At 39.6% G+C, this 21,871-nt stretch overlaps 1 protein-coding gene across 1 annotated transcript in view; it reads left to right on the plus strand.

Moving 5' to 3' along the window:
- CUNH10orf90 (chromosome unknown C10orf90 homolog) overlaps nucleotides 1–21,589 on the plus strand; it is a 140,096-nt gene extending 118,507 nt beyond the window's left edge. The window contains exon 6 of the mRNA XM_069101720.1: nucleotides 21,469–21,589. Coding sequence (XP_068957821.1) covers nucleotides 21,469–21,539 — 71 coding nt within the window. The 3' untranslated portion in view covers nucleotides 21,540–21,589. The remainder of the gene's footprint in view (nucleotides 1–21,468) is intronic.
- The last annotated feature ends 282 nt before the right edge of the window (nucleotides 21,590–21,871 follow it).

A 21,871-nucleotide genomic window follows, 5' to 3' on the forward strand; every position in this document is an offset into this window, starting at 1 on the left:
AAGGAAGGAAGGAAGGAAGGAAGGAAGGAAGGAAGGAAGGAAGGAAGGGAGGGAGGGAGGGAAAGGAAAGAAGAAAATATGCCTTAATCTATAACTCTTAAGCCCATCAGTTCACTATTTGAATGTGAATAGCATTTTTCATTGTGAGTCATTTGGAATTGTGTTTGGTCATTGTGTTGATCTGAGTTCTTAAGTTTTTCCAAGTTAATTATCTTTATTGATATCTTTATGTAAATTGGTTTTGATATTTTTATGTGTTTTTGTGTATTTTTATGTATTTTTGATATTGATATTTTTATATAAATTGGTCTCCTGCACATTTCACTCTATACCAGTTCATACAAGTCTTCCCAGGTTTTACTGAAACTATCCCCTTCTTCAGTTCTTAACAGCACTATTGTATTCCATTACATTCATATACCTCAGTTTGATCAGCTATTTCCCAAATCATGGTCATCCTCTCAATTTTCAATTGTTTGCCACCACAGAAAAAGAGCTGCTATAAATATTTTTGCATCTATGGATCCTTTTCCTCACTCTCTCTTTTTAAAAATTATCTTTGAGATATGGCCTTCATAGCACTGTCACTGAGCTAAGAGATATCTAGAGTTTAAGAGCTTTGGGGACATGGTTCCAAGCTGTTGTCCAGAATGGTTGGACTAGGTCACAACTCTACTAACAACGCATTCATGTATCCATTTTCCCACATCCTTTACAGCATTTGTCATTTTCCTTTTTTGTCATCTTAGCCAATCTGGTGGGTGTGAGGTGGTACCTTAGAGTTTTATTCTAAATTTCCCAACTACTTGTGACTTCAAAAAAAATTTTATACAGCTATTGCTAACTTTGATTTCTTCCTCAGAAAACTGCTTATTTACATCTTTTAACCATTTATCATTTGAAGAATGGCTCATATTTTTATAAATTTGACTCAGTTCCTGTATATTTGCAAAATAAAACCCTTATTAGAGGAACCTGATATAAAGATTTTCCCAGTTTCCTGATTTCTTTCTAATTTTAGCTCTATTTGTTTTGTTTATGCAAAAACTTTTACATTTTATGTAATCAAAACTATCTATTTTACCTCCTTTGAATCTGTCTGTCTCTTGTTTGACCATGAATTCTTTCTTTACCCACAGAACTAACATATAATTTCTTCCCTGCTTCATTAATTTCTTAGGACATCACCCTTTATGTGTAAATCACCTACCCATTTTGAGCTTACCTTGGTATACAATGTGAGATGTTGGTATATGTCTGGTTTCTGCCAAACTACTTTCCAATTTTTCCAAGAGTTTTTATTAGTTAATTTTTGCCCCCCCAAATTTTGGATTTATCTAATGCTATCTCACTGTGCTCATTTGTTTTTATATATTATGTACCTAATCTGCTACACTGATCAACCTCTCTATTTATGACCTAGTACCAAATTGTTCTGATGACTAAAGTTTGTAATATAGTTTGATATCTGATTTTTCTAGGTCCCCTCCTTTCCATTTTTTTTCATTGATTCTCTCAATATTCTTTACTTTTTATTTCTCCAGAAGAATTTATTATTATTTTTCTATTCTATAAAGTAATTGTTTGGTAATTTTGTTGATATAGAACTAAATAAATTAATTAATTTATGTAGCATCATCACTTAAAAAATATTATCTCTTGGGGAGGCTAGGTGGTGCAGTGAATAGAGCACTGGCCCTGGAGTCAGGAGGACCTGAGTTCAAATCTGACCTAAGACACTTAACACTAGCCATGTGACCTTGGGCAAGTCACTTAACCCCAATTACCCTGCCTTCCCCCCTCCAAAAAGCAAAAAAAAAAATTGGTTCAGTCTACTCACAAGTAATTAACATTTCTCCACTTATTTGCATCTATCTTTGTTTGTGTGAAATGCTTTGTAACTGTATTCATATGGTTCCTATGTGTGTCTTGGCATGTAGACTCCCAAGTATTTCATATTGTCTGCAGTTATTTTAAAGGTAACTGTTCTTTCTATATCTTCCTACTGGGTTTTGGTGGCAATATATAGAAATGCTGATGATTTATGTGGGTTTATTTTATATCCTGAAACTTTGCTAAAGTTGTTACCTGTTTTGACTAGTTTTTCAGTTGATTGTCCAAGGTTCTCTAACTATATCACCATTATCATCTGCAAAAAGTAATAGCTTTGTTTCCTTATTGACCATATTTATTCTTTCATTTTCCTCTCCTTGTCTCATTTCTAGAGCTAGCATTTCTAATACAATGTTGAATAATAGTGATGATAATGGCCATCTTTGCTTCACCCTGATCCTATTGGGAAGGCTTTAAGTTTATCCTCATTACAGATAAGGCTTATTCTCAGTTTTAGATAGACTCTACTTATCATTTTAAGGAAAGCTCTATTTATTTCTATGCTTTGTAGTGTTGTTTTTTTTTTAACAGAAATGAGTGTTGTATTTTGTCGAAAGCAATTTCTGCATCAATTGAAATAATCATATGGGTTTTGTTGTTGTTTTTGTTATTGATGTGGTCAATTATGCTGATAGTTTTCTCAATATTGAACCAATACTGCATTCCTGGAATAAATCCAGCCTAGTCATAGTGTATGGCATTGGTGGTGTATTACTGTAATCTTCTTAACGAGTGTTTTATTTAAATTTTTGCCTCAACATTCATTAGGGAAATTGGTCTGTAGCATTCTTTCTCTGCTTTGACTCTCTTTAGTTTAGGTTTCAAAGCTATCTTTGTTATAGAAGGACTGCTTGTTCTTCATTCTGTATACTGCTAGGCCTCTTTCACTTGTGACCACACTGTGTCCTAGATTGCAGGACTGGATAATGAGTGACAGTTGTCAGACGGCACATTCCTGCTCCCAGGTGCCTCCTGCACTGATGTCCAAGCTCAGTCCCTGAGTGCTAGAGTGCTCCCCTCAGCTTCCACTATGCTGTGCTCCTGGCTAGCCCTTACCCCACAGGCTACAGATCTCATTCTCAATCTCCTCTCTCTCTCTCTCTCTCTCTCTCTCTCTCTCTCTCTCTCTCTCTCTGTCTCTTTGTCTCTCTCTCTCCTTCCTTGAACTATCCTAGGCTGGAAAAATAACTCACTGTGACTAGGAGGTCCATTGGGTGAGCAGGGCAAAAATGCTGACTGTCACCCCGCCATCTTGGCTCTTGGCTCCACCTTACCCATTCCTCTTTTAGAGAGCTGCAGCGGCTGTGAAGTTTTTGCTGACATCAAGCCTACATGTTCTTATATAGAACTCCCACCCACTAGCCCTGGCTCTGCCTTCTGGAACCAAATAGAACATAGCTAGTCCTCCTTCCACTTGACAGTTCTTCAGATGCTTGAAGACAACTATCGTGTCCCCGAGTCATTCTTTTCCAAACCAAACATTCCTGGTTCCTCCCATCAGTCTTCATATAGCTTAGGTTCAAGTCTCTTGGTTGGCCACCTCTGGAGTGTCTCCAGCATCAATGCTTTCCTACAAATCACCCTTGGTTATTGGCCACAGCTTGCTTACACCTCTCATGTTTCTTTCCATTGCTCTGAGATTGTGCTGTGACTCCTGGTCCACAGCCTTCCCTGTGAGACAATTAGTGTTCAAGAAATGGGCTTTGATGACAGAGAGCTTCCTCACATTCATGAAAGCCCTCTGGTGTTTCTCCAATACAATCCAACCCACATTGCTGCTGCTGATCAGTCCCAGGCTCAGCCCATTGTCCATGTGCACATAGCACATGGCTGCATGTACTGATGGACAGGCACAACGGCCTGTCTGTCCTACTGCATCTCCAGTCCGGACAATGGCCACTCCACCCTCTTAGTCATCCTGTTCTCCGCCATTCCCCTTGTAGATGTTCTTGACTTGCTGGGAACGCTTTTTAGTGGTGTTCCAGGGGGTTGTTTCGAGGTATCCAACGTCATCCATAAATAAAGAAACCTTCCTCTTTTGGAGATTTTATATTATATTATATTTTATATAAATATTTTATCTTTATATTATATTATTATATAACATTTAATACATTATGATATTTATATTATAAATATTGTATAAATATTTTATATTTTACATTTGGTGAAGACCTTCAGTGATTATAAACCGTCCCCCCCCATGACATCACTAATTACTACAATTCAATTCAAGTTAACATGTATTATTAAGAGAACATGTAAATGACTTTGTGTTGGGTGTGAAGGATACTTAGAAATGTCAACCACTGCATGACCACATCCATCTGAATGTCCTTCACCAGTATATATCACAGTCAATCCACACATTCTCTCCAGTGTGATTCTTTTCTATGGGTTCAATAATTTGGAATTCTCCAAAGACAATCCATTCAATGCATTGCATACTGATTTATTTAATTACTATTTTTAGATACCAGTATGGCAATCTGGTTCAATGATGATAAGAGAAAGCTATAGGCATTCCAGAAGAATGGTTTTATCTCACTATATATATAGTGCCAACAATAAGTTCTTTGGTGATGACTTGAATTAACTCAATTTCACACAACACTTTTCACAGGTTCATTTCCCTGTCTCCTACTTTTCACTTTTTAAAAACTAATTATTTTTAGTTTTCAACATTTACTCCCATAACATTTTGAGTTCCAAAGTTTCTCCCCATCTGTCCCTCTCCCCAGCCCAAGACAGAGTATAATCTGATAGAGGCTCTACATACACATTCATATTGAACCAATTTGCACATTAGGCATGTTGTAAAGAAGAATTAGAGCCAATGGGAGAAACCACAAGAAAGAAGAAACAAACAAAAGAAGGGGAAAAAAGAGAGCGAGCGAGCAAACAATATGTTTACAATCTGCTTTCAGACTCCACAGCTCTTTCTCTGGATGTGGGTGGCATTTTCTATCAGGAGTCCTCTGGACTTGTCTTGGATCCTTGCATTGCTGAGAAGAGCTAAGTCTATGAAAGTCAGTCATCACACATTGTGGCTCTTACTGGGTACAATGTTCTCCTGGTTCTGCTCACTTCACTCAGCATCAGTTCATTCAAGTCTTCATAGGCTTTTCTGAAGTTGACCTGGGTATCATTTCTTATAGCACAGCAGTATTCCATTACATTTACATACCACAGCTTGTTCAGGCATTCCCCAACTGATGAGCATCCCCTCAATTTCCTATTCCTGGCCACCACAAAAAGAGCTGCTATAAATATTTATGTACATGTGGGTCCTTTTCCCATATGTATGCTCTCTTTGGGGTACAGTCCTAGAAGTGGTATTGCTGGGTCAAGGGATATGCACAGTTTTATAGCCCTTTGGGAATAGTTCCAAATTGTTCTTCAGAATGGTTGGATCAGTTCACAACTCCACCAATAATGCATTAATGTTTCAGTTTTCCCACATCTCCATCATCTGTCATTTTCCTGTTTTGTCATCTTAGCCAGTCTGATAAGTATAAGGTGGTACCTCAGAGTTGTTTTGATTTGCATTTCTCTAATTCATAGTGATTTAGAGCATTTTTTCAAATGACTATAGATAGCTTTAATTTCTTCCTCTGAAATCTGTCTGTTCATATATTCTTTGACCATTTATCAATTGGGGAATGACTTGTATTTTTATAAATTTGACTCAGTTCTATGTATATTTAGAAATGAGGCCTTTATCAGAGTTGCAAAAATTATTTCTCAGTTTTCTGCTTTTCTCCTAATCTTGGTGGCATTGGCTTTGTGCAAAAATTTTCAATTTAATGTAATCAAAATTATCCATTTTGCATTTCTTCATGTTCTCCATCTCTTGTTTGGCCATAAATTCTTCTGTTCTCCATAAGTCTGACAGGCAAACTATCCCTTGCTCTCCCAGTTTGCTTATAGTATCAGCCTTTATATCTAAATTATGTATCCATTCTGACTTTATTTTGGTATACAGTATAAGATGCTGGTCTATACTTAGTTTCTGTCATACTATTTTTCAGTTTTCCCAGAAGTTTTTGTCAAGTAGTAAGGTTTTATCCCAGAAGCTGGAGTCTTTGGGTTTATCAAACAGTAGATTACTATAGTTGTTGACTACTGTATCTTGTGTACCTAATTCATTCCACTAATTCACCAATCCATTTCTTAGTCAGTAACAAGTAGTTTTGATGATTGCTGTTTTATAAAACAATTTAAGATTTGGTATGGCTAGGCCTCTGTCTCTAGCATTTCTTTTCATTAATTCCCTTGATATTCCAGACCCTTTCTTCCAAATAAATTTTGTTTTTATTTTTTCTATCTCTGTAAAATTATTTTTGGCAGTTTGATTGTTATGGCATGGAATAAGTAATTTAATTTAGGTAGAATTGTCATTTTTGTTATGTTAGCTCTACCTAACCATGAGCAGCATTAATGTTTTTCCAATTATTTCGATCTGATTTTATTTGTGTGTAAAGTGTTTTGTAACTGTGTTCACATAAGTCCAGAGTTTGTTTTAGCAAGTAAGATTCCCAAATATTTTATAATGTCTACAGTAACTTTAAATGGGATTTCTCTTTCTATCTCTTGCTTTTGGGTTTTGTTAGAAACGCTGAGGTTCTTTTTCCCTTCTTGAGACAGTATTACTATAATCTTTCTTCCTCCTCCTTAGTACTTTGCAAATGAGCTCATGCTCTAAAACAATGACACTCTTGGTCTTTCTGTTTAACGAGGAGATCAGGTATTGTTGGTGAAAATCGTTTCTGGGCTCCTTGAGTCTCCTGGTTGTGGTATTTTAAACTTATCAGCTGCTCCTGAAGAGAGGCAGCCTATTTTAGAGGGCAGAAGATCAGCCTACCTTTAGGGTCAGAACTATTTAGGTTCAAGCCTTGCTATATTTTACAACAGTGAATGGAGTTTTTATGCTAGAAGTTCCCCCACACTCTAATGATTGCATCTAAAAAATAATGATTGTAGCAGTCAACATCTTTGCTTATATTCATTTCCCACTTTTCAGAGTCAAGAGCTTGTTTAAATGGGTTGATTAGGAGCTGTTGTAATTGGAATCAGTGATTTTTTTTTCTCACCTTCATCCTTCTCTTTTAGTGGTGATTTTGACTGTTACTTGGTCTAGTTGTCATTCTATCTCCACACAGGCAGCTGAGTGTGAAAGGGTATTTTGGTACCTGACCATTTCCTATCTGTTAAGAAAGTTTCGTTTTATGTGATGCCATCCAGTACTGATCAGGTCCAGGGCCTTCTGACCCTTATGATATGCTCACATAAGATTTCTGAGAAATGAACAAATCTCTTACTTGGAGTCTTTATATTTTTATGCTCAAAGTTCAGTAAAGAGAATTACAGAACCACATAACCTCAGATCCAAAAGGGGTCTCAGAGCCATCTTGTTGTCCAGTGTATCATCGGAGCCATCTTCCTATATGTGAAGGGACATGGGTGGAACTTGTTTTATTTGGCCTCAGGCAGGCCAAGGGTCATTGTGGCAAATGTAGGTTTGACTTCAGGAAGATGTTTCCAACAGTTAGAGTTAACCCTGAAACAGGGGGGACTGGCTGCCTTGGAAGGGGAGGAGCCTGGATGACTGCTTAGAGGGAGGAGTTCAGGAGTGGGTTCCATGATGTGGCCACTGAGGTACCTCCTGACTCTGAAATTCTCTGCCTTTGCATTTATCTTGCTTAATTTTCCCCTTATTAGATTTTGCCCAATGTTCTAGCCTGTCAAACTATATCTTCCAACATATTTTTCACTGTTCTCCCCTGTGACCACTGTTGCATTGAAGTCACTGAGAATCAAGGTATATGTTTACTTAGTTACTCTTTGCAACACATCTTGGGTGCACAAACCCCAATTATCTTCATGGCGGTCTGTTTACTTAGGTTCATCACAAACCCTGAAAGGTGAGATGACCCTGTATCTGATAAAATGATGGTTCTTGTTGCAATGTACAATAAAACCAACATCCCCACTTCCTTTATTCCATTTCATGTGGAGAATCCAGATGCTCCCTTTCTCTCCTCCTCATTGGAATTATTTCTCTTTGGATCTTCAGAATCTTATTCTCAGGGGGTTCTGTGACCTCTGGAATAGCTTTTTCTATTGAATTTAGCCCATGGAAACCTCCCTACCATGAGAATCTGCTCTCCCAAAGTTCTGGGGGCATATCAGACTGCCAGAATTTCTTTTCCTATTGAGTTGCTATTTTAAAGTTTTTAATGAAAAATATTTTATTTTAAGTTCTTTTGTGCACTATATTATATAAAAGTGATTGTGGGCAACAATTTGGTGGTCCCACAACAGTATAGTTTATCCAGAGTTAGTATATATTGTACTATAAAGTATAATATAGTTTATCCATTGGTTTCTCAAGGATATTTTAAGGTCTGTAGAATGAGGACTTCACTATCACTCCATGAAAGATAGTGAGTTTCTAATGTGTGATTCTTACTAACAGGTCATATCATAGTGGATATTAAATGTTTACATCCTGCAATGATGTATTGCCTAGTTTCTACTGTTTCCTTACATAATCTGCATCAGGCACTAAATCTTATATCCTTAAAAAGATAGCTCTTCTTTGAAAAAAAAATAATCAATCCAATCCAATAGACATTTATTAAGCACCTACTGTGTGCCAGCTACTGTGCTAAAAACTTTGGGTACAATTAATAAAAGAAAAACAGTCCCTGCCCCCATTGAGCATATATTCTAATGGAGGGAGACAAAGCACAAAAGGAGGTCAGAAGGGATGGGGGTGGGGGAGACATCTTGCTCCATCCAAGTGAAACCTGGCCAAGTAGCAGATGCAGAGTGGAGTGAACCAGAAAGGCCAGTTTCTGCCTCCTGTGGTGGAAGGTACTGAGAGGAATTTGGTAGTCTTCTTTCCAGCCCTCTAATCAGAGGGCAGAGAAGGCTGAGGGAGGAGGAGTTCATCGAGCTCGGGACTGCAGCATGAAGATGAGATTAGGGGTGATGAGCTTAACCTAGGAGGGCGCCCTTCCATCATCTCTGGCAGTGATGACCTGATCCCCAATCACCCCCATAAAACCTTTCCATTTCAACCAACAAATTCACTATAATTCCTCCATTTGTTCTGTGCTTTGTTGTTGACACATTTTTGGCTGAGTCTGTTCTGAGAAGGGTCTTTGGATTCCACTCTTGAATGGACTCCATCTGCAAGTACACTGCTTTCAGTGACAGTTGATGAAGCTTGTGGCATGTACCTGCGCCTCAGTGAAGTTCGATCACTTTATACCCCGAGCACCCCGAGCACCCTGAGCTCTGAAAATGTGTCTTCATCCTCCTCCTCCTCATTAAGGAAAGGTTAATGTTTCCATAATTTTCTTCAGGTGATGGGTGCTGTGTTTCATTAATACTGTAGACGTTTTGGTTAGAGCAACTTTCCAGATCAGTCATAATTCATTTTACATTTACAAAAACAAATGTTAAAATGGGGATTCCATAAGCATTCCTTGTTTTAAAGGTATTTTTCTCATGAAACATGGATTTCAAGATGTCTGCAAGTCTCCTAATATATTCACCAATGGCTTTCTCTTCCATAGCTTTCTACTCTGTGTGTCTTGCTGGAAGGAGAGACCAAGGTATTTGTCTGGATCACCTTAATTCATAGGTTCCATTTGGCTGCCAGATTCAAGATCAGTCCTCTCTTTCCTTGGAATGAGTTAAGGATTTTACACTCATCGAGTCCACATAACTTGCTTTATTTTCCCTGATAACCTGCAATGTAGGAACCATTCTCTGATCCCCTTCATCCCTTCTTCTATGAAGGAGACTATTTTTAGCTTTCAACAGAAACAGCAGTGCTTGGCAGCATTGCAAAGATTGCATCAACAGTTTGACAGAAGCACTCACCTTCTTTTTCTGACACTAGGTGGTGCCAGAGTTCCTGGAGAGCAGAGTCTGGAGTCAGGAAGACATGAGTTCAAATCCAGCCTCAGATACTTTCTAGCTGTATCCATAAATCACTTAAGCACTATTTATTTAGTTTACTTATCTGTGAAATGGGGGTAATAATAATGCCTGCCTCCCTGGGTTGTTGTGGATTAAATGAAATAATAATTGTAAAATGCTTAGCTCTGTGCCTAGCACATAATAGGTACTATAGAAATGCTATTGCTATAAATATTGTTGTTATTACTATTATTATTTTCCCACTAATATTTTATTATATATTACCAATTTATCTTATTTACCTTGTCTTAACTTTCTTTTTTTCTCCTTGAGTACCTCTTCTCTTCAGGTCTTTGTTTCTCAGTGATCTTTCAGATCAAGGGATTGTCTTTCAATCATTCTGGAAGTTATCCTATTTTTTCCTCCCCAAGTTCAATCTTCCTCACAAGTTCGAAGCCCTTCAGATTTGCCTGCAAGTTTTTCTTCTCTTTATTCAACTCCAGTCTTCTTCTCTGACCCTTTCTTGGGACATAGAGTGCTCTTTAATCCAACAAAATGACTTTTTCATGAATGAATATTTCTCTAATTGTGTATAATTTTTAAAATATCCAGATTTACTGGCTATTTGAGATATAGTTACCTTATTTTTTTTTTTTATTTTGGTAATTTAATCATCTTCCCTTTTGTCAAATTAACAAATGCTTTTTTGGTTTTGTTAGCCTTTTCAGAAAACAGTTATTTTATTCATCAAATCTAAAGTGGTTTTTATTGTGTCTATTTCTCTTAACTGTAAGATTTCTTTTCTGCAGATTTTTAGAATATTTGATGATTTTATAGTTGTTTTTTAAGTAGCTTGCTCAATTTAACTTTTTTTTCTATTTTAATATCTGTTTTCCCCTGAAATTTGCTTTAACTGCATATTTATTGTTTCTCTAACTTTGTTTTCTACTTGCCAATTATTCAGGACGTCGCCCTTAGCCTTCATTTAGGTCTATATTACTCTACTCTCCTTATTGTGTCACTATTCCTACAAATGGCTCTACTTTTTCTGCTTTTTTACTTTTAGTTATTCTTCCACATTTTTATAACATTGATCAGTATGACCCATTGTAATTTTTGTTGAGGTGCCAGTGATTCTGAGAAACATGAATATTATTTATTATTCCCATTTAGAAGTCCCCTTGGTCTTTCAAATCTCATTTTTTCCAACAGTCTATTCAGCTCTCTATTTTCCTTCTTGTTTGTTTTTCTTTAAGACTTATACAGTTTTGAAAAATAAATATTAAAGTTTTCTACAATTAGAGTGTTATCGTCAATGTCTTTAAGCAGTTTGGTTGACTTTTCCTTTAAGATGTTGAATACGCTATCATGTGGTATTTGTAGAATTTAGTGATGATAGCTTCATTGTCTATGGTACCTTTATGCATGATGTAGTTTTCCTATTTATGTCTCTTGGTATCATCAATTTTTATGGTTACTTTAACTGAAATCATACTTGTGAATGCTGCTTTGGGGTAAGCTCATGAAACATAATATATTTTCTTCTACCAAAACATTTTCACTGGCTCTTTTATGTCTTAAATATAAATTTTTGTGTGAGAAAATTGTTGGGAGCTTTTATTCATTTGGCCATTCTCTTTTGTTTCATTAAGGAGTTTAATTCATTCACATTTATGGTTATAATTGTAAAGTTTCTATTTTCCTCCATTTAATTCATTTCTATTGATTTTTTCTCCGACTTTTTAAGACTGTACTTAGTGCCTGTGATTTGTTTTGTTTACACCAATTTAATGAGTCTTTTCCCAGGCACTTCCTGCTTTCTCACTTCCAGGCCCTAGCCCAAATTCCTTGAGTTTACTTTTGTATTCTCCATCTTCAGTGTCCTGGAATTATATTTTATCATTACACTGCTAAAGGCTGATGTCTTTTCATGTTGCTTTTCTCTATAATGTTGTCATCACTGTGTAAACTGTGGTTCTTCTCACCACGTGACTCTGTGCCACTTCAGAGGTCTTTCCACTTTCTTCTGAAATTAACCATTCTTCTCATATCCCATAATTTGTTGAGCTATTTCTCACTAGAAGGATACTCCTTTAGTTGCCAATTTCGGACTACCAAAAACAATAACAACAATAACAAAAGAGTTGTTGTCAATATTCTTGTACATATACTTTCTTTTCCTTTTCCTTATACTCTTTGGAGTATAGACCTGCTAGAGATATGGCTGGAACAAAGGGCATGCAGTTTAATGACTTTGGGGGATGGTTCAAAATTATTTTCCAGAATGGCTGGACCAAGAAATGGCTTCACCACCAGGGTGTTGAAGTACGTGTTTTTCCCCAGCCTCTTCCACATTTGTCACTTACATCTTTGGTCATCTTTGTCATTTTGATGAGTCTGGTATAAAACTTCAAAGTTTACTTATCTGCATTTCTCTAATTATTAGTTATCTAGAGGCTGGTTTTATTTTTTACTGTTGATATTGATAGCCTGAATGTCTTCCTCTGAAATTGCATGTTCACATCTTTTTACCATTCATACATTGGCCCTCAGATTAAGAAATTTTAATAATTCTATATATATATGCACATATTTATGTGTCTATACACACATATATGAATGTCTATTTATACTATCCATGTGTATGTATGTATACATACAATCTTAGAACTTTATCATATGTGTATATGTGTTTATGTGTATATATGTATATCTATCTACATATGGATAGATATACATGTGTATATGTCTTAATAGAACTTTATCATATATATGCATGTGTGTGTATAAATTATAACAACATCTAGATGGCACATTGGATAGAGCACTGAACCTGGAATCCAGAAAACTTTAATTCAAATCTTACTGCAGATAATTGATAGCTGTATGACTCTGGGAAAGTCACTTGACTGTCAGTTTCAGTTTCAGTTTCTTCATCTGTAAAGTGGGGATGCTAATAACACTTACCTCCAAGGGCTATTGTGAGGAGAAAATGAAATATTGTTTATAAAGCACTTTCTAAACCTTAAAGTGCTATATAAGTGCTAGGTACTACAACTGCTACTTTATAGAGAAACTGCAAAGACACCCCCCCCAGTTACCTGTTTCCCTTATAATTCCAGTAATCTATTTTTGTGCAAAATCTTTTTTAATTGTGTATAATTAAAATTGTCCATTTCATTTTGTGTACTTTCCTCTTTTGCTTCTTAAGCAAAACTTTTCCATCCCATAGATCTGAAAAGTCATTCATTCCTTGACTCTCTTGATTTGTTTATGATATAACCTTTTATTTGAAGCTTGTCTTGGTATATGGTGTGATGTGTTGGTCTAAACCTAATTTTCACCTCTCTCCTATCTGGTTTTCCCAGGCATTTTTACTTTTGCTTTTTTTTTTTGGAGGGCAGTTGGGGTTAAGTGACTTGCCCAAAGTCCCACGGCTAGTTTTTGTGTTAAGTGTCTGAGGCCGAGTTTGAACTCAGGTCCTCCTGACTCCAGGGCCGGTGCTCTATTCACTGCACCACCTAGCCACCCCAGTTTCCCAGGCATTTTTGTCCTTTCCCTAGTAACGGTGTAGCGGCAAGCACCCCAAGCGTCCTCAGGGCTCGCTGCCAGCACAGGTTCTTGGATCTGCTTTGATAAAGGAAAGCAACTCAAAATGGGTTAACAAGCATACTTTCATCAGTCAGACATATATCATTTACCTTGTTCAGGGGAAAAAGGTCAGCACCCCGAACTTCAAAGTATACAGGCAGAATTATCAAGACAGAAATAGATCAAGTAGACAGCTTTCCAAACTGTCCAGCCATTACATCCATACCCAATCAACATCTGGGTTTCAACATCTGGGTTTTTCAAAGCCGGGGGGGGGGCGCTCTGGATAACGGCTTCCCAGAATCCACATCAAATCACAGAACACTTCTCAAAGTAAGCCCCCAAAACAGAGCTACACATCAGGGCTTATATAGCCTTCTCCTGGCTCAGAGAATGTAACAACCTTATTGACTCACTGGCCAATCAAGAAGTATCTACTGAAAAACAAGCCTCCCACCCCAGGCCTCAGGTGCACTTTAGCCTAGGGGCAGGGAAGATCTTCCAAATTTGCATTCCTATTACACTGGGGTCTTCGAATTTATCAAACTTTCTGTTGGACAGGACCATAACTTTCTGCTTATTAAAAACTTCTGTTAGAAATAAGCCTGTAGGAAATTTTTTTCTTATGTTCTTATTACCATTTTTATTGTTTTATGTGGCAAATTTCTGGCATTTTTGAGGGGGTGGGAAGGAAGCAAGAAGAGCCTGAATGTAACCTCTCACAAAGGAGAATTATGTAAGTGGTTAGTGAGGACACTGTAATTTAATGAAAATAGCAGTTAGTTTTGAGTAAGAATGACTGAGGCCAGGGAAGGCCATTTATTAGCTGAGTTACCTTTGACAACCCATGTAATAATGTCTCTGACTCTCAATTTCTTCATCAGCAAATTGTAGGTAAAATTTGCATGACTGCGCCCAAAGGACCATGGTGATAATGGAACAAAACAATGTGTGTAAGGTGCTTGGAAATCTGTGTATGGTTTATTTATCATCATCATTGTCATTGTCATCACACTTCTCATCTTCTCTGAGGGAGATCAAATAGGAAAGGTCCAGGGATGAGTGACTATCTTGCTTTCAGTCTTTGCCATACAATATTCTGCAGGTTACGACCCAGGTGAATGAGATGACTGGTTTTTAAAATTGACCAAGAGTAACCAGATTAAGTTGGTCCTCGGTGTGCTCACTTGGTAAAGATCCCCTGATGATACCATGTGCCTCTTCCCACGTGGTGTTGATTTTGTCAGCGATATCCCTTTGTCTTGAAAGCTTGTCATCCCATGTATCCTGGGGATTATGAGTAGAAGGTATGACAGTGTCGATTCCAAAGCCTGGAGAGCTGGGTGAATGGGTCTGTCTGTGAGGATACACTGGCACCTTCCCTGAATGCTATGGGATGTTGGGGAATGTGCACCTTCAGTACAGGTTCTTGTCCTCTTTTTGGAACGATTCGCTTTGTCACATGTTTGGGGTCTGGTCTATAAGCCCAGCCACCCGGTCATATCTTCCTAGATAGATGGGAGATGCTAATTTTTTTCTCTAGTTTTCTCTAGTTCCTATTTTGTTGTGTGATCAGCATTGATTATCAGTTTTAGTCTGCTATAGTGCCCCTGTCTCATGATCAGCATTGATTATTGCTGTTTTTAGTCTACTGTAGTGCTTCTGTCTCTAGAAGAATCCTCAGGCTTCTGACCATACCATTCATTTAGCACAAGATCTTGGTCATTTCTGCTTGATGACCTCCCTTCCCCCTCCTCAGCTCCCCATCCAGCTTCCTGTGTGCTATGCTCTCATCAGTTCAGTCTAATGAACACTTTGAGGAAGCAAGTTATGTTGGAAAAAAGTGTTAAACTTAGGGTCAGAAGAAACCTAAGTTCTAATTATGACCCTGACATTTGTGATCTGTGTGATCCTAGGTACCTAATGTTTCTGAGCCACAGTTTCCTCATCTGTAAAAGTAGAATAATAATGACGCCCACTTCCTAGAGATATTGGGAGAGATCAAATGAGATAATATATGTACACTACTTTAAAATCACTTGGTAAACACAATCTATTAATGTCATTAACATTATTACTATTTACTTAGTTAAATTCATGATGCAGTTGGAAATGGCAAGTGGGGCAGATTTGTATTCTAAAGTCTTGGGCTTAATACTTCTTCAGTCATTTGCTAGCTGTACAACCTTGGACATCTGAGAAATAATCAGTCAATGTGTGTGTGTGTGTGTGTGTGTGTGTGTGTGTGTGTGTATAAATTATAAGAACATCTAGGGGTGGCTAGGTGGCTCAGCGAGTAAGCACTGGCTCCAGTGTCGGGATGACCTGGGGATCAAATCTGGGCTCAGATACTTAGCACCACACCCAGAAATAATGGGCCGTGTAACCTTGAGCAAGTTACTTTACCCCAATTGCTTAAAAAAAAGACATCTAGATGGCACATTGGATAGAGCACTGAACCTGGAATCCAGAAAACTTTAGTTCAAATCTTACCTTGTCCTGTCCAACAGAAAGTTTGATAAATTCAAAGACCCCAGTTGCTAGGGAAAGGACTTTGACAAAAATGCCTGGGAAAACCAGATAGGAGAGAGGCATAAATTAGGTTTATATAATAATCAGATTCACCTAGATGACCTCTGCTATCCTTTCCAGCTCTAGGTCAGAAATATTCTCAAATCTGAGCTGGAGATACCACCGTGCTCCCATTCCATGCATAGCTGTGTATACCAAAAGGTTCATCTCTCCTGTCTGGAAAGTTTTGCACCAAGCATTTATTAAGCATCTAGTGTGTGCTAGGCTCTGAGCATACCCAGACAGAAATGAGGCAGACTCTCCCAGAGCCCCTGGTCTTTGTCTTAGCTTCCAGTGCCTTTGGAATTCCCTATTTTTCATTCCCCTGTCCTCATGGAAGAGGCTAATTTGGGAGAAGGGTCAGATCCTTCCAGGCTTGGCGGGGAATTACCAATGCCCCACTGCCACGCTGCTGTAGCTGTGACTTCAGTGCTCGGCATATGTCAGGAAGATAATTGGCAGGCAGCACCATTTCCATCTAAATGCAGACATCTGCACAGCTTCCCTTTACCTTCTCATCCCCTCAAACAACTTGTTTATCATTTATCATTGTCATCCGAGAGCTTAGGATTTCACCAAGTGCTGCAAGTGATTTGGGGAAAATGAGAATGTTTACCCAGCAAAACATTTGCTGATCACGAGTTCTTGGGAGGAGGCAGGCGCTCTCCCAGCCTGGCCGATGCGCACTATTTAATTTCAAGAGGGCTAATTAGTGCAGAATAGACTCCTTGCTTGTTGACGACACAGAGCGAATGAGAGACCCCACTGTGAAGAACCCAATGGAAACAATGCCCCCAAAACTGGATTTAAATCTTGAAAACCATGATGGAATTACCAGAGTGACAAGGCCACCAGCTGTTTATGGGCCTTTAAATCCTCCTAATGAACAGCCTGGTGATCTTCCAGTACACCAGCACTTGGGGGTTTTCTTCTGAGGAAAAGAAAATCCCCAAGAACATTTGCTTTCCTTTGAAAGGCGTGCTCTGCTTCCTTTTCTTTTGGGGGTGAATCCCAGACGGAGTTGAAAGGGACCTTGGAGGACGTGAGAGTCCAAAGGGACCTCATCTAACCAGAGCTAAGTTAGACCCTACCTAACAAGTGGCCATCCAGCCCCTTGGAGACTTCCAATAGACCCACCAAACCACATTTCCACTGGAGGGTAGCTCTCAGTGTTTGGAAGGATTTTCCGATGTCAGGTTTAAACTTCCCCTTTAGTTTCCATTCATTGACCCCAATTCTGCCAAACAAAACAGTTCTGACCCCTCAACCATGGCAGTCCTTCATGTGCTTGAAGACCACTCCCATATCCCCCACCTGCCCTGCTCTACTCCTTGAATTCTCTCTTCTCCAGCCTTAACATCCAAGTTAAGGGCTTAAGGCCTTTTCATCTTCCTGACTGCCCTCCTCTGGGCACAGGCCAGCTCATTAATGTCCTTTATAAACTGAGATGTCCAGAACTTACCACAACACACTAGATATTCTCACCAGGAAAGAGGGGGATGGGGTGTTATCACTTCCTTACTCCTGGTGGTTCTGATTCTCTTAAGGTCATCTGGTCCAAATACCTCACTTTACAAAAGAGGGAGTAGACATCTGCAGTTCTTAGTCTGGTTTCTATGAACTTATTTTTAAAAAAATATTTTGATAACTATATTTCCATAGAGTTGGTTTCCTTGGCAAGTCTATGTATTTTATACACTTAAAAACATGCTGAGAGCAGCTTCATTAGACTGCCACAGGGGCCCATGACACACACATAGAGGTTAAGAGCCCTGGAATAGAAGCCCAGAACGTGCAGAGTGATTGGCCCACGGCTGTCACGCAGAAAGGAAATGGCAGATCTGGGCTTGGATCAAGGGTGCCTGCTTCTGGCTGCCACGACTCCGGTGGCTTTACAGTAAGAGCATCTCAAAGTAACCTCACCTTCCCATCCACGCTCCGAGGTGTGTCCCAGGAACCAAATCCTAAAAAGGGCCATCTGGTGGCATCTGCATTTGGAAGCTGTGTGAAGGATTTTTTTTTTTATTTTATCCAAACCGGTATTGGGGAAGGAGACTAATTCAATTCAATTGAACAAGTGTTTCCTAAATGGCCGCTCTGAGCCCAGCACTGTGCTAGGAACCTAAGATACCAAGACAAAACCAACACAGTCTTTTGGCTTAAGTACTTTGTGTGCTCCTGGGAAGAAAGAACAAGAGTGCTGATAAGAAAATACAAAACAGCCTGGGGGCAAGAGAGGAGAGTACCCGTGACTGGGGGGGCCTGGCAGAATATGGCACCAGAGCTTAGTCTTGAAGACAGAAGGACAGAGGAGGGAAAGGTCAATTGGATTAATCATCCTACTCTCCTTAGAGATCAGGAGAAAACTTCCATCTGAATCAATAATAAAAGGCATTAAACTAAGTGTGAATTAACTAATCAAGCTGGAAAGTAGTTGAGTAAGGCAGGTCTTGAGGGGAAATGAAATAATGCCACATAGGAAGTATGTTGGGACTGGCTAAGGAGATCCTGCCATGCTGACTCTGTGGCACTTGCAGCAAAGAACTAGTCCATTGGATTCCAGCATTGGCCAAGGGGGAATTAGAGGAGGTGATAACATCTCGTATGTCAACCCAAGACACCCTCTGCACTGCAACCTAGCAAATTTCCATTATACAGTTTACTGAACTGAGGCTTAGGCCAAGTATTCACCCAGTCTGCAAGTTAAAGCCAGGCCCATCTTGCATAGAGGTCAAGTTTAGAGTACATTAAATGGGATCATCTCCCCATCGCACCCTAGTCTAGACCAAAGATCTCAGAAAGGTACCTTCCAATCATAAGATCATAGGTCTAGAGCTTCAAGTGACCTTGGAAACCATGTGGGCCAACACTCTCATTTTATAGGAACCAAGGCTCAGGGGAGTCCTTTTTGCAGATCCTAGTTTGACCTTCTTTATTCTTCTTGGGTAGAACTGAGGCCTACCCTTAAAGAATGACTATGTGGAATGCTATCTCATTGCTGGAAGGCAAGCTCCTTGAGGGCAGGCGATATTTCATTCTTGTCTTTATGTGATGTCTGTCACATAGGACCTTTACAATACTGGCTGAATCGAGTGGACTTGTCGATATGATTACTTGAATGTGAGTTTCTCAAGGGTGGAGAGTCTTTTCACTTTGCCTGCCACCCTCAGCAGCCAAGCACTGTTCTAGGCACTTAATGCATGATTATGGGATTGGATTGGGTTATTTAATTGTGAATCATTTCTCTCTAGGGATCATGCCCAAGATCTCCAGAACAAACGTTTTCTATAGCTCTGAATGCCAAATAATCTCTCAACCTGGGAACATACTTTCCTCTCTCTTGTGACTTTCTGTGGTTTTCAAAGTATGTTCAAATATAGAGTAACTAGTGTTATAACAGAACCACCATGGGAGAAATGGAAACACCCTCTGTGTCTTCCGCTGGCAGCTTGGAATTCCTCAGATCCATCACTGCTGGGCCTAAGACTCCCAGCAAAGTCCAAATTTGGCAGCTGCCAAAGGGTAAAAAGCTGTGTCCCTGCAGGTGTGGGGAAGGGTGTGCCCCCCTGCGCCTCAAGTTATGTGGCAATTAGTAAAGGGCTACGAGACCCCTCAGCAAAGTTGGCTCGGGTGCAGAGAATACAAGGCTGAGCCTGCTTCTCAGTGGGCCATCAAGATTCTGAAACAACGCAATGACGAACTAGCTCATCTTTGCTTTTTCCCCTCTTGAGAATACAACAAAAGCATGAATGAGGCGTCAGGCCTTTTACTTTCCCAGTGATCCCTGCTTGCAACTCAACTGAAATTATGCTAATTCCACAATTGCAATGTTCCATGTTGGCTTTTACCTCCTGGGAACACTGTCTACCTTGGGTTCTGCCTTAATCTGAGCTCCAGAGGAATAGTAATTCCTGCCTCCATTATCGTTTGTGTGGATGCATATGGCGTTCTCTGCAGGAGTCTTCTGTCCCAGGAGCTTGGGACTGTCCTGATGGCCATGTGCGATGACCACGCTTTCTGCCTACTTGATATGGACAAAGTGAAAGGTATAGACACAGACAGATAGATATGTGTGTGTGTATATATATATATATGTATACATATTGCGCATCTACAAATGCATTTACATTCCTATATGCATGCATATGTATATAGATCTACATACCTACATGTAAACATATAGACACACATCCCACACATATACCCACACATACCCGTGCCCGTGTCCATACCCATACACGCACACACACATACATGTACATACATATACGCACGCATGTACAATGCAAATATATGTACACACAAACACAGTACATATATACAACACATATGCACATACAGACACACACATACATATGCACACATACGCATATATACATACACACATGCATATGTGCAAACGCATATATACATGCACATACATATACACACATGCACGTACACATGCACATATACACCAATAACACTTGTGTGCTGTTTTCACCACTGTTGGCTCTCAGGTTTCCATTTGGGCATCACTATGTGATCTGTATCTGCCTGCCTGCCTGTCTGTCTGTCTGTCTATATCTAACAGTTATCCAGATTTGTATTTCCTCTTAGTTTTCTTTTCATTTGCATTGTTAAGATCACTACACACACACACACACACAGTTTTCTTGGTATCCTTTCACTCTGTTTTAGTTCACACACACCTCATATGTCTCTGAATTATTCACATCTGCCATGTTTTATGAGGTCAGCTCCATCAGGACACCTAACTTGTTTAGTCGTCCATTCCCCAATCAGTGGGGACCTACATTGTTTCAGATTCTTTGCTACAGCCAAAACTTCCCACCACGATTTTGAACTTTTGTGTCTTTCTTTCTGCACCTGACTCCCTTAGGGGCTTATCCCCTGGCATGACTCCTAAATCAAAGGCAATGAGCTTTAGTGACCTTCCTCGAATCTTTCCGAATAGTTCTCTAGAATAGTTGGACCAACTCCCAGCTCCACCAACAGTCCAATTCATTCATTTTACAAAGAAGGAAAGTGAAGTCCAGAGAGACTTCCCTAAGGAGGCAAGAGCTTCAAAATAGCAGAGTCCAGATGGAAACTCTGTACTCCCCTGACTCCGAATCTCATCTTCTCCCCTGTTTGGACCCTTATCATAGCAAACCCTACTTTTCTCCTGCCCAAGTGGGACTTGAGGTTGAGGGAGAAGCTTTCAGTTCACCCTGTGCTGGGGTGCTTAAGAGGAGTTCTGTGGAAGGGCATCACTGATGGACTACTTGGCATCCCCATCATGGTGGGCGAGCCCCCTTGGCTCTTCTAGCCCGACATTCACGGCAGTCTGCATGATGATGGGTTAGTACATAGAAATAGAAACGAGGAGGAACAAGGAGGACCTGGCTAGCCCTCTAGTGAGACACTTTATGAATATCTGCCTGATTCAATCCCTGGTGGCATTAATTGGTGCTTCATTTGTGTGTTTATTTCCAGATAACTTGTTCAAGCCGAAGGAGAGGTGCATATCAGAGAAGGAGATGCATATGAGATCCAAAAGGTACTGAGTGGCTGGTGTTTGGACTTCCCCTGCATGCAGCGGGTCCTGCTTCCTCTAGCAGGACTTTGTGTGGCCCTTAGACAGTGTGTGTCCATGTGTCTTAGACACCGGCATCCCTTGGGGATTGATGACACCTGCTGACAAGAGAGCTTTTTCTTCCTAGCCTGGGTAGGCAGGAGGATGTGGTACCTCACAGTAGGCCTGTAGGGTCAGGTAGCTACACATAGCACAGGGAGGTGTGGCTGGGGTCCACCCTGCAACAAGTCTGAAGAATGGGGCAGATCTTAGATTAACTTGGAATCCATCCTGGGGCTCTGGGAAATTCCTGGCACAACTTGC

This window comes from Petaurus breviceps, unplaced genomic scaffold, assembly GCF_028583685.1.
Source record: "Petaurus breviceps papuanus isolate PSGF00001 unplaced genomic scaffold, PetGlider_PUasm1.0 490, whole genome shotgun sequence".
Lineage (NCBI taxonomy): Eukaryota > Metazoa > Chordata > Mammalia > Diprotodontia > Petauridae > Petaurus > Petaurus breviceps.